The sequence below is a fragment of the Brienomyrus brachyistius genome, chromosome 20 (genome assembly GCF_023856365.1).
Source record: "Brienomyrus brachyistius isolate T26 chromosome 20, BBRACH_0.4, whole genome shotgun sequence".
NCBI classification, from domain to species: Eukaryota; Metazoa; Chordata; class Actinopteri; order Osteoglossiformes; family Mormyridae; genus Brienomyrus; species Brienomyrus brachyistius.
The window spans coordinates 7,704,137-7,723,932 of NC_064552.1; the positions used below are offsets into that span (position 1 = coordinate 7,704,137).

The 19,796-nt window shown below is 42.0% G+C and overlaps 1 protein-coding gene across 1 annotated transcript in view; it reads left to right on the forward strand.

Annotated features, from left to right (window-relative positions):
- LOC125715881 (histone acetyltransferase KAT6B-like) overlaps nt 1-19,796 on the forward strand; it is a 27,936-nt gene continuing 8,140 nt past the window's right edge. The window contains 13 exon segments of the mRNA XM_048987917.1: nt 1-142; nt 1,915-2,793; nt 9,657-9,765; nt 11,258-11,373; nt 11,894-11,975; nt 12,334-12,466; nt 13,094-13,282; nt 13,284-14,071; nt 15,669-15,790; nt 16,073-16,185; nt 16,266-16,407; nt 17,166-17,327; nt 18,128-18,221. Coding sequence (XP_048843874.1) covers nt 2,173-2,793; nt 9,657-9,765; nt 11,258-11,373; nt 11,894-11,975; nt 12,334-12,466; nt 13,094-13,282; nt 13,284-14,071; nt 15,669-15,790; nt 16,073-16,185; nt 16,266-16,407; nt 17,166-17,327; nt 18,128-18,221 — 2,671 coding nt within the window. The 5' untranslated portion in view covers nt 1-142; nt 1,915-2,172.

The window sequence follows — 19,796 nt, forward strand, 5'->3', positions numbered from 1 at the left end:
TTTAATGAGACTCCATTGGGTTGTAATCAGTGTCATGTCGGATTCATGTAAACTACAACATTGTAACAAAATGGCGTCTGTTAGGTACCACCAGCGGCAGGCAACAGCGCAGCCCTCAGCCACTCACACGCTAGAAGTCAAGGTTTGTGATTTGCCTTTCGTTTACCGAAGTCACAGGTTAATTGGACGATTAACTCGCCGTCATAAATTATCCGCAAGCGTCCCTCGGAGGCTGTCATAAATGTTTGCCTCGAGTTCGGAATTAGCGGCAGCTAGCTAGCCATCTTGGAGCTGCTGTTTGACGTCTGACTAAGCTAGGTATCCAACAATTAATTTTAGCAACTTTGACAGCTTTTTTTTATTTAATTTTTTTTTCTTAAGTGAAAACGATTTTTGGCGCCGGAGGGGGAGTTTGTTTTATTTATGTAGGTAATGTTTAAAAGTTGGGGAAAATGATTATCGAATATTTCCTAGTAAGCAGAACTGTCAGCCTACGATGTCGGTGACACGAACTATAACTACATAAATGATCGGCGCAGTTAAAGGTTTCACTTTAGCTGTGGTGACAGGATTTATTATTATTATTATTGTTGTTATTATTATGGATGCTGTGAGGATTTCATGGCATGATGTGACTGGTCGCTTGGGGATGCCGTCTCTCCAGCTGCAATCCTCGGCTGACCCCGCTGCTGCAGTGTGGAGCCGAGTTTGATGCGATCAGCGGAGGCTTGCTGGCCAGCTAACTTGCTCGATGACAGGGGTTGCGGGGATCCGGGGAGAGAGCCGTCCGATACACGTCACCTGCTGGTAGCTCTGCGCACTGTTCTTCCTCTGCCTCCGCGTTTATTCAAATCACTGGCAAAATACACGCAAAAACAGTTGTTCGGTTGCCACACGTACTCTTCCCCTGTTAGATCTTTTTTATTTATGTTTTTTGTAATTGCCATGTGTAGTTATAACCCAACAAAATAAACTGAATACCCATATTAAGCAGATACTTTAATATAGACTGAAATCGATTCTTCCAGTGTCTAATGTAAGATCAGTCAATATCAAGATATGTAATTAGTGGGTTAGATCATGAGCTTGTTACCTGAAGGTTGCTGGTTTCTGTCCCAGGCCCTTGTTTTTTCCCCCTTCATAAAAGCTACCCAATTTACTCAGGAGAAACCCAAATGTAAATCTGGATAGAAATTGTCAGTTTGAGATGGTGGTATTGGAATAGTCTCAAATGAAGAATTTTCACATATGTGTATTTTAAGTCGTGATAAATTGCCATTGTTCTTCAGGTAGTTGGTGGTCAAGGTCTATGGTTTGTTTTAGACAAGTCTAGACTTGTAGTATAAGCTTGCGGTTTTCCAATAATCAGTATTCCTGAACATGTTATTAATCAGTCCGTAAATTTGCTTATTCATCTGGTTGCTTCAGTCATGAATTATGTTGCTTAGAAATCCATCCATCCATTCATCTTTGAACAGATTACCATGCATATAAAATTCAGGTGACAAATTGATTCAGTAAATTTTGTATAATGAATGTTGCTGCTTTAATATGTATTGTATTTTAAACACTATCATAGCTGTAACTCAACTAATTGCTTTCAGCATGAAACTGATTTGAGAGGTTGTGTAAATTTTAATTCAATTTTTAGAGGTTAGTGGAATGGGGGGGGGGGCAGGATGACAGTATTGCCATAAACTTGTTGCTTCGCAAAGGGAAGTTGGACATATTTCCAGCTTCATTTGATGTATTCTGACAGCTTGTTAATGAGTAGCCATAATATGTGTGCAGTTAGTTTGAATGTTTAAGCAAACTATCTACAATGGTAAGAGACACGTTGCTGTTGTCATTGCTGGTATTTTATTGCTGCAATAACCTATTCTTTGTTTTATTGATTTCTTTTTATTCTTTTAGGTTTCCACTGAGTCCAGGAGGAATTTTAAAGAGTTTGTGCTTTTTGGGTGATGATAGTCAACTTTATTAAGGATATTTTTGAAATATATCCTCTGCTAAATCTATCTTGCTGACTTTTCCCAGGATTTACAAGAATGCCCTACACTATGCTTTGTCACGTATTTTTACAGTCCTTTTCACTGTATGGATGCCATTAATTAGTAACAGAGAAAGAGAAATCTCTATGGATCACCTCTGCCTGAAGCAAAGTATTCAACCATGGTAAAACTTGCAAACCCACTATATACGGAGTGGATTCTCGAAGCAATACAAAAGATCAAAAGGCAAAAGCAGAGACCATCTGAAGAGAGAATCTGTCATGCAGTATCAACATCACATGGACTGGAAAAGGAGACCGTTTTGGAGCAGTTGGAATTAAGTGTCCATGATGGCTCCATTCTCAAGGTGACAAATAAGGGAAGTGCTTCTTACAAAGACCCAGATAATCCAGGGCGAATAGCACCTCTCAAATCTGGAGGCTTCTCGGTGTCTCTGAAGGGATCAGCATGGAGCTCTACCGACCTACGCTACGTAGATTGGAATAAGATCTTGAGGCAAGCTATCGAAGCTCTCAATGACCCCATTGGTTCCTCTTTGAAGAACATCGAAAGGTATCTCAGGAACCAGGATGACTTGTCAAACATCATAAGCAACCCCACTTTCCAGCAGCGGCTAAGGTTGGCGGCCAAACGGGCAGTTAACAATGGAAGGCTGCTGAAGAATGGGCCACTGTACCGGATGAACTATGGAAGTGCTGAAGGAAGGGGATCTTCCAGGTGTACAAGTGCTTCCCCATCATTCCTCCCCCTTGCAAGTCTTCTTCCACATGAGAAAGACCAGGTATGCTGTGTACCTTTTCATTTCTTGGTGTTGATGTTGAACAAGCATTTTGTGTTGAACACTTTTTATCACCAAGTTTTGTTTGGCTGCTTTATGAAATCTTAGAGATGGTCCATTTAATTTCTTCAGAAGTATATATTTTTTTCAGTTAAGCAGTATTTATACTAGATACGATGTTTGCAATTTCATGGCAGAGAATTTTGCTAAACTATCAAGATCAATGTGGTTTTTCTTGGGAGCCCATGCTAGACTGGTGTGGTTTTTGGATTTTGTGTTTAGTGTTGATTTGTCAGTTTATTCGGAGAATAAAAACTAGTAGAAAGTATGATGGGTTTTGTGACTTTGTTCTTTCATATAACTTTACAGGTGATAATGTTCATAGATCATTGACTTGATTATGCTGTTGTATGAATCATGAAATCAGCATGTGTATGAAATGCCTCTTTCTGTCGTGTGGTAATAACTGGGAAAAATGATCAACCTATCTTCCAGTTGTTGGACAATAATTTGTAGTTATTCTTGTAAAAATATATGGGTTCGGATGTTATGCATTACCAGAAATGAAGTATGTTAATTACAGTACATTTCTAGCTGCTGGATACTGCATAATATGTAGTTAGCAGCATTTAAGCCCTTTTTTTTCTAATTTAATCAATCGGCCTCTAAGTATTTGGTAGATATACAGCTAATTTGGTTTACATGAGGAATCTGCAAGTAAGTGCCCATCCTTTTTTGAGATTTGGTAGCCTTCTGTGCATGTGTTGGTTCCTCCCAGTTAATGAGTGTAAAAATAAGAAGATGCCCATGTAAAACTTTCAATTAAGTAATTGACTGTGGAGAATTGGTATGTAACATTCAAGCAATTATCTCCACCAATCACACATTGTTTTATGTCTGTTGCCTGGTCCCAAGTTCAGCTCGTTTAGCACTATTCAGGGATACTACCCTGTGTGCAGGTAAGTAAGAACTATGATGGCCAATTTCATGCTGATTATAGCCATCAAGATGACGTTTAGGCTCTCTGTCTCCTTGCTTATTGTTTTATCAAAATTAGATTTGTTTTAGTTTTAGTTTAGGATATTCACTCAATTTATGCAATCATTTATGCTGAAGTATAACAAACATTCAGTTGTGCAGTCAGACACGTAAAATTAACTGGTGGTTTATTGTATTTTTTTTATGATCTTTCACGATAGTGCCATTGTCAGACATCCCTGTTATGTGTGGTTTTTTGTTGTTTTTCTGTCCAAGTAAAACAATCCCTGGTTTTGGTGTCATTAAAACTGTGATTTCACCCATTCTGGAAAATAGTACCACTATCCAAAAGTGTGTGCAATTTTTAGTCTGTTAATCGTCAGAAAATTGAGTTCTGTGGTTGACTCCTTTAAAATCAGTATTTTTCAGGATTTTAGTAAATCACTTTAAATGCTATGACCTGTGGAACAGCAGGTTAGCAAAAATTCACTAAATTGTGGTTAAATTGCACTGTGTGAGGACACAGGAATACATTTAAACAAAAGTTCGTTTTTACACCGTTGCTGTGACATGCTCCAAACGTCGATTTACCCAGGCTTCCCAATGTGAAATTGTTTTTCTGCTTCGGCACCACGAGCCAAGCCGGCTTTTTCTGTTGGTAGATGCTGGAGTTGACCCCCTAAAATGGCCTCTGGCAGCATTTGAGTTGCTACCAGCCAGGCTCACCTGTTTCATTTGCTGGTTATGTCAAAAGTTGTGCACATGGTTAGCGATCACTGCAGTAGGTTACTGTGTTGATGCATCAAAGACAATGTTAAATTATCATTCCCCTTTTTTGGATTGCAATCAAACAAAGCAATTTCACAAAAATCTGTGTGGGTGTTTCTGTTGGCAATGGTATGAATTGTGCATTTATAATATGACAGTCATCCTTTAACACTATCCAACCATCTACTTTGAATAATGGATAGGGTCCTGGGTAGGGTTAGCTGAACTACAGTCAATGTTGGGATGCACAGAGAAGGGTATGTTCTGGATGGCATGCCAGGCTGTGGCACTGGTACACAGAGGCATACAGTGGCTGTTTTGGGGTTACCAGTGCACCTGAACTACCAGTTTGCAAATCTGGAAGGTTTATATGAGAATATTTAGTGAGTTTAATGGAAAGTCTTTTATGTAGCATTGGGGCAAAGTTATGTGGATTCCAAATAAACAAATGATAATTAATGAGCTGTGAATTCTCAGAACCGCAAAGCACTGATACTGATCAGGTTAATTTGTATGTGCAAATCAATAGGATAGTCAGGCTCCAATTCAGACTTATAAAGATGGATATTGTGCTATCAGGGTATTAATGCATGTGGGATATTGCAGCTTCTTTTCCAAGTCAACATGGAATAGATGCGTATTGGTAGAGGTTCTTAATATCATCAGTTGGACTCCAGAACCCAGGAATATTCCAAATGATTATTAACATGCATATTATGGTGATTTTAAGTCGGCTAAACAGACACTTTTCTGTGACCACATCATACTCGTCTGCAGTAATACATTCTTTTTCTTCATTCAGCATTAACACTGGAAGCGGCTAAGTAATCAAATGAAAACGGGACATTCCCTTGTCTTTGAATTATTTAATTACAGGCCCCTGGTTTCCAGGAATAGACCTTGTCTGTTGCTAGGAGGTATTTTAAATTGACATGAGCATGTGATAGTATGGTGCCAGTTCCTCAGCAGTTAGAAAAGGTCTTCTCTTGCAGATGGTCCTGCATCCTGTGATTGATTGTGTTTATGAACTGGTTGGTGGTTCTGTAAACAATGGGGGCGGGATTGGGATCAAAGCCCCCTGTTAAGTGACTGTACTACTTCAAGCTGGCGGTCTGCATCAGTTTGTATTCCACTGATAAATCAGAATGTTTAAAAAGGAAAGAGATGGTCACCCTAGATTTCTTTTTTTTCTTTTTTCTGGGTTTGGTAAGATTGATCCAAAAATTGATTTCCTTACTTTATCCTGGATCATTCCTGATGGTTTAAAATCTTGCTCTCTGGCAACTGGGACATGGGACAGATATAGATCTTCAAAAAAAAAAAAAAAGAGGACTCGTAACAAGTTTGCTGAGCTTTAGCCTGCTTTAAAATTATCTCTCTGGTTTCACTGACTAACGAACAAGCGGAAGTGGATTCATTTTCTCGGTTTGACTCACGACGGGTAGCTGAAGGACAGTAAGTGGTTCATACACTGTAGAGGGATGTATTTAGCCTCCTAAATGCTGTTTGTCTAGAGTGTGACTTCACTCAGCCGCTATAATTTGCATGCACCACGACTTAATATTCCTTAACATATAAGGCTTCCTTAAAAATAATAGGCCATTTCTGTTGAACTTTTTGTTAAGTGGAGGAAGAACCTCTTTTTGGCCAATGGAAGCCCAGCAGTGGTTTGCTTGTCTTGACATGCACCAATACGTATTTAATGCCATTACTGCGATATGTTGCTCATCATTAATGGGGACGGATGCCTTTGTGTGAAGTATTAAGCTTGTGGTATCATTTAAAAGCAAATTTGCTAATGCTTTTATTTATTTATTTTAATTAGACTTCTTTAATTACATTATAAATGGCAATTATCAGCTTCTGGTGTGCAAATCCCTCTGCTCGTAGACTGCTCCTTTTGGCTCCAGTTTTTCTGCATCCAGCTGACTGATTGATCATCTCAAGCTGTTTATTTCATTGACAAACCCTCGCTGTGCTGAGCACTTTTCACTGCGGGTGCCCTGCAACTGCTGATATTTGAAGAACCTCGGAGACTTACTGAACCGCCCGACTCTTAATTGACTGGTTAAACGGCTGTTAAGTCATTTCATCTATAGGTTTTTTAGAAGGAATATTGATGCATTCAGTATTAAGTTCACAACAAGCAGTTCTCGTCTTCATTCATACTAGCAAGGAAATGTATTGCATATGGACATGCTGAATTAACCTTGGTTATGCAGAGTTTTTTTAAACACGTTAATATGGTAAAAAAAACTCCTCCCCTCCATAGATGGGCCGGAGTGTGATTGTTTTTGTGTTACCTAATACACCTGACTAAGTCATGTTAGGTACATAATTTTAAACATTCCAACAAGGCTATGATGTTTTGTTTTCTGCTTGTGGCTGTCTTGTCATGTCATTGCCTTGTGCTCTGCATTTAATACCTGAAAATGGTTCCATTTCTTGAAAAGGTCTTATTTTGTTATGGAAGCTAAAAAAAAGTTTGAATTTTTGCTTTTGCATGCATTGCAGATTAGTTGAGATTTGGCGCAAGTATCATTGGAATCAGTCTGATTTTGTTTAAAGTTTATAATAACCAGTTCTGTCTAGCATAGCTGAAAAATATTCCCATACAGCATTTGGTAGCATCTTGTAGCTTTGCAAACAGGAGTTTTTCTTTTCCTTTTTAACTACACTTAAGTAAGTTTAAGTGCAAAAATGCAGAAGCAGCCACTGCGATTTTCTTGCGGCTGCTCTTATCTTCAGTGTTCCCAGGTCTTAGAAAATGCTGACTCACCTTTTGAGTTGCATAATAAGCTTAAACAAATTAAAGCTACCAGGTCTACATAGAGTTGCCCCTCTTTATAACCGAACACTCATGTTGTGTTTTGAGCACATTTTCGGCTTTGTGTACAGTGACAGAGGAACTGGCTGTAAGCTCATAGTCGGTGAGAGAACTCAGTTACTTTTGTGGACGACGAGCTTTCGTGAAGGTGTGACTGGCTGCTTGTGAGAGCTCGGGCAGCAAGCTGTGTAGTGATGAAAGGAATGGATCTGCAACTGAACGGCTGCATCATTTCAAATATGGGGGGGGACTGAACACAACGCAGTTTAATAATCTAAACAAGTCAATGTGACTTTGCAGATTTTAGGGATGGGAAACTCTTGCATTCCTGTGGCATGCTTCTGTTGATCACCAGTTGGGTCATTTCCGAGTTTGCTGCTAAAGCATTAGCAAGAAAGTATCCTGTCACCAAAACTTAGTCAAAGACAAATGACTGGTGAGCATGGCTACTAGTGAGGTGATAAAGGTCGAGTGCACCCTGCAGGGTGAGGTTTAGCTAGGAAACTGTGGTTTTGCACTGCTTGCACGCAGGCGGGCTGTTACGGACACATGAAGCTAAAAATTTCTTTTGACAGGAACACATTCATTCTTGTATAAACAAAGTGGCCCCATAAATGAGGCTCCCTTGCTGTACTGCTCAAGGATAATGATGAATATGGATAAGTTTCAGGAACTTGCTGTAACTAGCCTGAGCCATTTATACGAGCTGGGCCAGACTGCATTTGTAATGGTGATTTGGGTACTTTTTATTTATATTAAATAGATCTTTTATAGGAACAGCATGTGAACATTGCTGAGGCACTAACGTGCACTGAATACTAGGTGTGTGTAGTTCCTCTAACTGCAGTTTAATAAGTCATTATAGTAGTCAGATAATAGATCTTATGGTTCATCTGTTCGTTATTTGATGTTTTTCCAATGGTCTCTCCCCATAACTGAATTGCTTGCGCTAAGGTGCAAATCCCCTGAGCCTGATGTTTAGCACACGTTGCCCACAGCTGTAGGCTATATTACACTCCATCAAGTCTAGCCAGAAAGCAGACCATAAATAAATGAATGAAAATAAAGTGATGCAGTGAACCAGGTAAATGGACGTTGGATCCAAGTCGGGGCTATTTTGTTGAATCGGTTTTCTGTTACTGAAAGGAAATGCGCTGTTAATTGGCATCAGTGACTTACAGGGCCACTGTTAGGGCTGCTACAGAATGGATGGTTTTTGCAGGTCTGGTTTTCATTACATCACAGTGAATGTCGAACTCACATCTTAGCTAACGCAGGTCGTCCGCTGCTTCATTTTCAGTAATGCAGGTGAGACTCTGTTGCTTGTGTTTTGTACCCCCCCCCCCTACATTTTAAGCCCTGGTGTGATGCTTTGGTCTCCCGGTGTTTAATAAAGATTTCCCAATTGCTGATCTCAGTCCCTTTATCAGTTCAAACTGATATAGCATGTATCTGACACTGAGGAGTTGCACGCGTGCTTTCTGAGTCACTCAGTTTATTAGCTGTCTGTGAGATACAACGGTGTGATTAGATGATTAAAAAGTTTTATTTTTGTTATCGTGTTTTTTTTTTTTTTTTTACTATAAACAGACATTTGAGCAACCTGATTGCAAAGTAAAAAAAAAAAAACTTAACTACACTTCTATTCTAGTCCTTTGTATATGACTGTGAAAATGACTTTGGCTGAGATTGTAGGTCGAACCATGTGACTGGCAACTGGGTGGGGAATGGGATGTTTCTTTATGGGGCAAACGGAGGCACACGCTTCAGAATTACAAAAACAAACGGCCCTTCTAGAGTGGACTGATGAGGACCAAGTGGACAGAGTGGGAACAGGGAAAGCTGGCACATGTCAGGGGACACTGAATAGACTTTCAAGGTGGGGGGTTCTTCCTGGTTATTAGGAATGTGGAGAGAGAAACAGGCCTCACCAATTAATACCCTTCACTGGCAACGAGGGACAGGCGGAATTAATCAGCATACCAATCTTTGGCACTTTTGGATCTTAAAGACTGTTTTGTTTTAATCCACTTGTGTAATTAGACCTACAGGTGGTGACTGAAATCAGTATCTCAGAGACTTTTCCAGTATTAATGTTTTCTTGTTGAATTTGTAAAGGTTTCAGCAAAGGGCTCAGCACTTACCTGCAATACTCCTAATGCACCGGCCCTGATAATTAATGACAGAAAATGGTGACTAATCATGTCTGTGTGGTACTTTTCACTCCCCACTGCTCATTATGACCCTTTTCTTGCTTGCTTTCCATCTCTCCCCTGCGCTGTGCGCCCCCCAGCCTCGCGCTGACCCCATCCCCATATGCAGCTTTTGTCTGGGCACGAAGGAGTCCAACCGCGAGAAGAGGCCAGAGGAGTTGCTGTCCTGTGCGGACTGTGGGAGCAGCGGTGAGTTTCCTGGGTACCTCCGTGCAGTAGCGATGGAGGCAGCAGTGTTTGGGCATCCAAAGCTTGCCAGTGATGTGGTGTGATGTGACTTGATGTGATGTCAGAGCTGGCAACACATTTCTTAAATAATCTCACGAGTTTATCGTATTGAAAGCGTTGCTAATAAAGTATTTTGGCACCCACTCGAAAGCAGGGTGCTGCTTCTCTTTCATGTATCAATCTCAATGAATTCGTAAACCACAGTATATTGTAATGTGGAGATGGTATTCAGCCGAAGGAAGTCTCCCTGCACCCCCCATGATTAAGGCCCCTCCTTTGTGACAGGGGTGATTAGAAAGGCGTGAGGTCCGTTTTCACTTTGTGGCCCTTCAGCAGAGGCGCCAGACGTCACGTGACGAGATTTCGAACGTTGGTAGGAAGGCGAATTCATGTACCATGTTCAAATTCTAATCGCTTAATATTTGGGTTTCTTGTTTATTAAGATGTTGTTGTATTTGATTTTCACATGGTTCTTTGCTTAATTAATAAAATTAGTTCTCCCATCCGTGGATGTATGTAGGTGCTACATACAAGATGTTTTTTGGCTGTGTTTGTTGGTTTGGTGGCTCTGTTTCGGTGATTAGTGTTATCCAATACATATTTTGTATATAGCATTTTCACACTGCCTGATGGGTGCTGTAGGTGTATGAAGTATTTGAAGACCGAACTTGTGTGTAAATGTAATTATTTCGCCACATGTTCTGCATGCTTCTGCTGCTATTTTACCGAACTTTAGAGCTGCAGGTGTCTGGTAAGATGTATTCCAAGGTTCAGCTTATTGTAGCAGGCTGAAGTTACTCACTGTGTCAGTCCCGAGGTGCGTCAGTGTTGAGCAGCATTATGGGAAAGTGGCATATAGATTGGGCTCCTGTCTTTGGTGGTGGCATTTTTCCACACACACTTTCTTCTGGACACAGCTGGCAGCATCCCATTAAGTTACCTCTTCAGAGCAGTAATTTGAGTCAAACAATTATTTGAAATGCCAAGAGTAATCGCTTTCCTAGTGACATTCTTATTGGCTAAAATTGACTAAGGAGACGGGTTTCACTCCATCGTTCATAGTGTGTCAAAATGCCGCCTGCTGAAAAACACCAGTTATGAGACTGACAGACTGCCTTCTTTTCCCTTCGTTCCTCCCCCACCATGACTTTCATGGATTATCTTAGGATGCATTTATTTGTATGTTATCTATTTTAAGGTCAAATGATCCTTCACCAGTCACTCATTAACGTTAAATGTATTATTTTTTGGAACTACATTCAGTATAAAAATCACATTGTTGATGTCGTATCTTTTATGTATTGATTCTGCATCCGCCGTTTAGAACCATTTTCTTTGAGTTCTTCGAAATGTTAGCTTTGGAGGCTGGATATTTTTGTGTGTTAACAGGTTTTTGCATTACGCAGTTAATCTGGTAAATCTGATTTTGTGTTTTTCCTTGATTTTCTTTAAGGACATCCGTCCTGTCTGAAGTTCTCTCCAGAGCTGACCACGAATGTAAAGGCGCTGCGATGGCAATGTATTGAATGCAAAACGTGTAGTTCCTGTCAAATCCAAGGGAAAAATGCTGTAAGTAATTTGGGGGGGAAAAATAACTCGATTTTTCTCCCCTATGAGTAATGCACGCATTCTAACTGTATATGGCCAGTTTGAATCTAGTCATCCCCTTCATAAACGGTCAGTTCTGCTAATTAGTTCCTAGAACATATAAGGAGGGGTGAACTCTGCTGTTATTGTAATATATTATGAAACGTATGCATAGAGAACATTGGATCACAATATAACATGTAAATCACGATAGTCGTGCAAGTTGGTGCTCAAGCTGTGCTTAGACTGCAATATAGAAGCTGGATGAGGGAATTTTAGATGGTGGCGATCCCAGGCTGAGTGCTGGGAGCCCTAACAGTGAGGCAACTTGGCGTATTTCCAGTGAGGGAGAGAATCGGCCAGAATTTTATTTCTTTAGTGCATGTGTGACTCGTAGGAGGCCGTGTCGTTTGTGTCAGAGAGGAAGCCGAAAGCAAGTTCGCTGTGTAAAATGAGGTGAAAGTCAGGGATAAAAACAGAAAATGTGAACTGATTCTTCCAGGATGACATGCTATTCTGCGATTCTTGTGATCGGGGTTTCCATATGGAGTGCTGTGACCCACCGCTTTCGAGAATGCCAAAAGGTAAGATCATCAATCCATCTGCCCCCCCCCACCGCCCCCAGTTCAGTGTTAAAATGTTATATCGATTTACCTTGCATTACAGTATGGGGCCTGACAGCCCTGCTCGTAAAGCTTGCGGAAATGTAAAAAAAACGGCTCGCATACTTACTACCATGTTATTACTTTTTCTCCGTCTATTTTCCTGAAAACGTATCTCCCTTTTTTTTCTAATTGATTTCCGTTTTCCCCGAGATGTGAATTGACACCAGAAATGAAGGCATTTAAATTGTGTGCATTACTCGGGAGTATTCCAAATGAGTATGTGTCCTTTTGAATTGATTGACCAATCAAATGCTCTTTCTGCTTGGACATCCTCCAGGAATGTGGATCTGCCAAGTGTGTAGGCCAAAGGAAAAGAGAAAGCGTTTGCTGCATAAGAGAGCTGCCCAGATCAAACGTCGATATGCAAAGCCTTTAGGAAGACCCAAAAGCAAGCCCAAACAGTGTACCATGTATGTTCGTCTGAATTTGATACCATTTCTGTGGAAAGATTTTATTTCTGTATGAATCTGAAATGCATAAATTTTATCTTTATCTTTTTATATTCGTTTAAGATTGATGCCAGTTCTTTTTTTGTGAAATCCCAGTTTCCAAAAATCTTTTGAAGTTAGTATTGTATCAACTTTCACCTCAGATATAAAATGTAAGAAAGAAAAAAAAAAAGTTCAATATTTTCCTGCAGGTTTGATTTTTGCCGTATGTCAGATCAGTTATTTCTGGCTCCTCGACGCTCCAAGCACCTTTTATCATACTGAGGGTCCTCCTGCGTTGGATTAAGCATCTGACCAGCCACTCTGCATATCGCTCAGAGTTCCTCATGTTCTGTGAACATGCTCTGCATTTTAACCATTCCCTCTTAACTGTGGTGGCTGCCCATGCTGTCTGCATGTGAGCCTGACCTCTGCCTTTAAGGGGCAAGTTGATACAACTGTTGGATAATGTCTATGGAAGTCAGTTTGTTTACGTTTAATGCTTTGACGTTCTGTTAATTTGTTGAGCCGTCCTAGGTGTGGATTTAGATTTTTGACGCTGATGGACCTTCTTTTTAACTGCTTCTTACCGTTTTCACCTACCTGTAGGTCTGTAACCAGTGGAGGCGGTTCCATGATAGCACTGGCTGGAAGGGGGTCACCTGGTAGGGGTCAAAAGATTACCGCCTGTACCACACGTTCATCTGGTCATGCTGCATCTGTGACGGACGCAAGACACAGGGAGCTGGCTCTTACAGACCCCTGTTGGGCTGATGACGCCACCAAATTCACCACCACCCCCCCCCACCCCCACCCCCGCGTGTTTCACATCCACCTCTCCCAGACTCACTGTTAACAAGAAAACCAAAGGTCTTATCGACGGGCTTTCGAAATTTTTCACGCCGTCGCCGGTCGGCCGCCGGTCGCGGGGTGAGGCGGTAGGCCCATCGAGGCGAGGTCGCCCAAGGAAGCGGGGCCTTCAGAAACCCCCGTCCGCTCCTCATTCCTGCATGGTGGCCCCTGGCACCACCCAAAAGCTAACAACCACCACCACCACCCCCCTCAGTGCACTCCCGCCCGGTCCTCCATTACCTGGACAGAGCCCCACCTCTCAGAAATCCAACAGTTCCACCTTGGCTAACTCCCCCCAGAGTTCTTCGAGCCAGTCTAGTGCACCCTCCTTTAGTAGCCTCTCCAATAACAGCCAACTTAAGGGACTTTTCGACGGACTCTCTCATATCTATGCCACTCAGGGACAATCTCGGAAAAAGGGACTCCCTAGTTACGCCCCGCCTAAGCGCACGCGCCGTAAGCCGGATTTGTCTTCCACGGCAAAGTCTTGCCCCCAGCTCCACGGAAAGAAAGACATTAAGAATAGGATGGCGGCCCACCTTACTCCCCTCTCCGGGTGGGGCCTGCCAAGAGGACGCCCCTTTAAGGCGGCTGGTCATTTCAGGCGAGCGTCCTTCCTCAGAAAGCACAGGATGCTAGGCAGGTTAAAATATAAAGTGACCCCTCAGAAGGGTACCCCCTCTCCAGGGAAGGGGGGCTTGACAGATGGAAGGAGTAAGCCTGAGCACACTGATGGTAAGCAAAAGGCTCCACACTCCAGCCAAACCTGCGTCTCGTCCAGCAAAGACACATTGTAACATTGAGCTTCTGCCATTCATCTCCCCTCCCCATTGTTTCCTAACTAAACTATCGGAAAGTAGTTAAAAGCGCATTTGCGGCTCCTCCTTGCTGATTAACTTGTAGCCTGTCCTTTGACTAATCCCGGGTCTACCTTTTTGTTGTTTTTCTTTTTTTTTTTTTCCCCGTTTGGTATTGCTCTGTTTGTGTAGTCTCTAGGGCACGCTCCCACACCTGCTTGCGGATCTGTCATTGCGCATGGTGGCCTGTCCTCATTCAGCCCCCCCCCCGCTCTGTTCCTGTCCCCATACCTCTGCTTTGACTTGCCCATCTCCATCGCCTCCTAGTGGCCTCCCTTTTTCCGCGAGCCTTGTCTCTTAACTCGATTTTCACCACAAAAATCTGCACCGCTGATCAGCTCGCCCTTTCCTCATGAATTGTGGCTCTTGTGCTAATTGTAATAGATTTTTTTTTCTCCTTCCACTCAACCCCCCTTGTGTTTACCCCTTTGTAAGCCACCCTGCCTAAATGTGGGAAAAAGGGGCTTTTTTTAAAGCCTTTAGCTTGTGGTTTATCGGGTTAAAGATAAGGGTTTGCTTATTCTGTGCATAATTTGTGATAAAATTGAGATCCTGGGCCATTGGCACATTTTAAATATGATCATTTTAATGTCTGTCAGATGTGTTTGTGATTTTGTTTTAACTGCAGCTACTGTAAAGTGGCTTCTCCTGCTGTATAATAGCTTTCGTGTTCAAATACTGTCACAAAAGCGGCAAGTGAATCATTTCATCTCATAATTGAGTGACTGAATGCCTCAGGCTCTTCTGTGAAGAACCTTTTCTGCTTCTTTACAGCCAAAAGTGAGGGATAGAGACAAAACACCATTTTCCTTTGTTTATTATCTGCTTTATTACTTGATCTAATTAAATACTGTTATATGAGGAATGGCTAAGAACATGAAAGCTATTATGTGGCTGTCCATTAACTTGAGTGTTGACCTTTTCGTCAAAGCTTTTATTTTATTCTAATTAGAAAATGATTTAAAATGATTTCTTCAGTTATACTAACATCACAACATTCTTGATTAGAGTGAATATTGATATGTATGCTAAGATAGTGTTTGAAAGAATCAATTCAGTAATCTAACATGCGGCACAGGTTGGCATAGATTTGCTTTGTTTGCATACATTTTGTGCGATTTAAGTGTCTTGTTTCTACTTACTATATTTATAGGTGCTATAATCAAGCTGGTAATTCGGTGATTCCATGACTGTGAAAATGAGCTGAAGCATGTTAATGATAAAATGTTTGAGAGAGCTAGATTTAGAAGCTGCTAGATATTTTTGGAGAACCTAATGACAGGTGTTTACTCCTAGAAGAACCCAATGGACATCTTGTATGAGCTTTGTCAGTAGCCTTTAAATGGGTATTTTAAGGTTTTAGGGCAGTTTTATTGAGGTGGTGTTATTTGATATGGTATTACTGTGCATGCACTGTCCCTGTATCCATGTCTGAAATGCAAATTTTTCTTTCTTTCTTTTTGTGAATGACTCAGAAAATGAAGGCATCAGGAAAGTAAAGCAGGAGACTCCAGACTTGAGTGCGGCAGTTTCAAAGGAGCACGTTACACAAGAGGATTTAGAGATTTTTAAGCAAGTGCAGGAGCTCTCGATGCAGGTGAGGAGGCTCATTTTGTGTCTGAATTACTCCAGGCTTCTCCCATCGGTGCACAGAATTATATTGCTTTAGTTAAATGCTAAGGCATTGGGACCCTGATGGAATGAGTTTTTGAAGTACATGGTGCTTCTTGCAGCTCAGACCGTAATCGGTGTCCTGTCCTTCAGCGCACTGCAGTTTATAAGGTTTTAGATGTTATTTCGGAAGATTTCAATCCTTCCCCCCCCCTTCCTTTAAGCCTGTACTTATACACTGACATACTATTATTCTGTACCCTTGCAGAACACAGGGTGTGCGAACACGACAGGTTCTGGGCGGTACCCCACAGTCATTGACTTTGGGAAGTACGAGATCCAGACCTGGTACTCTTCGCCATACCCGCCCGAATATTCAAGGTATGAATCACCGGTAGCCTAGTTCTGTCTGCCAAGCCGACGTCCGGCCGAGTGTGACGGCCTCCCATTCTGCTCCGCAGATTACACAAGCTGTATCTCTGCGAGTTCTGCTTGAAGTACATGAGGAGCAAGAACATTCTCCAGCGGCATTCGAAGAAGTGTGGATGGTTTCACCCGCCAGCCAATGAAATATACAGAAAGGATGACTTGTCTGTGTTTGAGGTCAGTGGCCACTTTGCGTTCTTCAGGCCCTCAGGATTGGTTTGTCAAAATGTATTCTTCTGGAATAATAATGGAATGTGGAACTGTTGTGCCTTGCCCATATGTATTTATCTAATTGCTTCAACATTTTTTTTTTTTTTTTTTGAGTTAAACCACCCCAGTATTTTCCCCATCAATGTCTACATTTCCAATTCTGTAGTGATATAGAGTGTCCTCACCCCCTGCCCCCCCAAACAAAAAAAAGATCCTGTGAAGCCCATTGAACTTGTTACCTGCCGTGCGTGACATGCAGCTGACCCCTCCCTGACGTGATAGAGCTGCGTATCTTAGTCCTTGCCACCGGTGACCTGCAGCCTCAGTGTAGCCGCCTACCTCTGCATGTCTGCCGCTCCTGCGGCAGCCGGCAGAGATGCACTGAATGATTTACAGCCCGCTGTCCTCCGGCGGAGCTGCGCTACGCGCATTCTGCCGATTCACGGTCCGCAGAGGACGTGATCTCTGCATGAGCTCGAAGCTCAGCCACCTTCCCCACCCCCCAATCCCCAAGCCTTGTCGAAATTTAAACACAATGTTTGGACCCGCATTTTGCTTTGTCTTGCCGAGAAAATTCGATTTGCTGTAAATAGTTTTAAATTTACTTTTTTTTTTTTGAAAATGGAAACTTGGTTATAGCTGTAGACTGGTTCTTGTTATGTAATTTGCACTTGACATGGAGACAATGCTGAGTGAAGCCTTTTGCTTTAAATCTTTCCTTTCAGGTTGATGGTAATATAAGCAAAATATTCTGCCAAAACCTCTGCTTGCTGGCTAAACTCTTTCTGGACCACAAAACGCTTTACTATGATGTCGAGCCTTTCCTGTTTTATATACTTACAAAGAATGATGAGAAGGGTTGCCATCTTGTAGGATACTTTTCAAAGGTAAGTTTTTGTGTTTTTTCTTTTATTATTTCTCATTATTCATTATGCTAACGCTGTTCAGGCTGTAGGGGGTGTAGCAGTAATTTCCGTTTCAGACGGGGAGAGTATGTGGTTTGCGGAACAAGGTGCTCTGTATTTAAAGAGATTCCATCCAATTTTTTTTTCCCCTTATAATGTCCTACATATCAAATGGAAATCGTATTTCACTTTCCTTGACCAGAGAGCTGGCTCTTTGCAGAGTAAACTTTTAAAATGTACTGTTGCCAAGGGACATTTCTATTATCCTTGGTGTCAGAAGTCTGTTTAGCATTAATTTTAAAAAAGGAAAGTCAGCAATATGCCAGTGGATTTTTTTTTTTCGCCCCAAAACTGATGGACCCCCCCCCCCCATCTCCGATTTCCATTCTTCTATTTTTCCTAGAATCCTGGTTATGTTGATGTCATACTGCCTGGGAATTCTGTGATACTGCCAAACCCTGTCTCTGACACGCCAATCCTTATTTTATTACAAAGAAAATGAAATCAACATGGTTTTCGCAGCATATGAAATAATGAGATTTTTGGAATTCCCATTTCAAACTGGCAAATTGGTGCATATTTATATATATACTTTTTTATTGCCAGATATGTGACGTATTTGAGGGAATGTGTTTATATTTATGCGTGATTATGGTATTATAATGTCATCTCGTGCTACATGTGCAGTCGCCCGTGTTTCGGGCCCAGGCTGGTGGCAGGTGTGGTGAATTGCCAGCTTCAGCATAGCTTTTGACATCCTTGATCTGTTTCCCTTCCCCCAGGAGAAGCTGTGCCAGCAGAAGTACAATGTCTCATGCATAATGATCATGCCTCAGTACCAAAGGCAGGGCTACGGCCGCTTTCTCATCGACTTCAGTAAGTTGCTAAGTGCAGTGGTGGGGAGTGTGGGTCAGTCCACGCTCATCTTAACGAGAGTCCATCTAGCTCCCTCCTCCCCCCCCCCCCCCCCCCCCGGTTTCCATGAAGGTCAGCCACGTAACATCGCATGTATTTCTGCATACCGTTGGCACATGACACCACGTGGGGTAATTTTTTAACAAATTGCCCAACATGGGATTGAATTTTAATTGCCCGCCGTCGTTGCTGTGGTGTAACGGGTTTAAAACTTCACCTCTCTGAACTCAAAAGGAATGGCTTGACAAGGCTTTTTATTTTTATTTTGGGGTGGCCTCCCCTGGTTGTGTGTGTGTGTGTGTGTGTGTGTGTGTGTGTGTGTGTGAACCCCATTTGCTGGTTCAGGGAACTGCTTTCCCAGGAGGTGACTGTAGCTGTTCAGGCTGTGTGTGTGGGATCTATCATAATGAAAGTGGGAGGAAGATCTCTGCTTTCAGTGGGCACTGAGGACCCTGATCCTTGGGTTTTAGAGGTATTTATTGGGAAAGGGGGCTATACGTGGTAGCAGCTGTGGGCTCTTTATTTCACTTTCTCCCTCTTACTTTTTCCTCCAGTAAAAAGAGTAAAACTACAATTGTTGATAATGAAATGTGGCTTTGAGAAACAGCCCCTCACCCGTTTTTTTCTATACAATTCCTAGCTTCTCGTGTCAAGCTGCCTCTCTTTCAAACCTGAGAAGCATTTGGAATCATACAATCATATTCAAGTATAATAATTGCATTGTTTGCCTCTTGTTAGAGATGAAATGTGACCGAGTTAATGGCTCTCTGGTGGTTTTATTTTATTATTTATTTAGTGTTGCTAGCCTGACAGTGCCTGCAGCAAAAATCCTCACGATGAGTCATAAAGCAGTGACTTAACTGTCCTTTACAAAAATTCTTTTCTAACATTTAGCCTCCATTAAACCGCAAGGACCTAAAAAGCAGTAACGCCGCTTATGTCGAGCACACTGCAGTGTCATTTGTCACGCCCAAGGAATTTCTAGAAACGACTATTTTATGACCCTTTTGCAGTTTTGGCATTTTTTTATTTTTTTTTGCTTTCCTTTATTTGTAGCTTTTCGTGGTTGCATATGCTCACAGTAAATGACATGCTCTGTTCAGCTGGATTTTTCTGTAGGTGTTCCTGCCCTCCCAGCGATACCATAGGTGTTCCTAGTAGCATGAGTCCTTAAGAGCCGTACGGCTTAATTTCGTGCCTCTCGTAATGGATGGGCTGCTGTAAGACTAATTACTGATAGCGGCGCCTTTTCCTGCTGCCTCCTTCCCCCCGTTTATCGGTTCGGCTTCTTGTGAGCAGTGACACCCAGCTGCTTCTTTCCATTTGTTCCGCTGCATTGCTTGCCCCCAACCTTCCCAGTTGCCCTTGCCAGCATGTTTCGTGGAATTTGACAGGGGTTGAAGGAGTGAAAAATAGATTGTCTCACCTCTTTTAGGCTCTTCTGAAGGTGGCAACGGAGCACTTACGAATAGCAGCCCCGCCCCACCTCCATAGAGCCGGTTTCACAGGAAGTAGCCCGCTGGAAATGGCGACGCT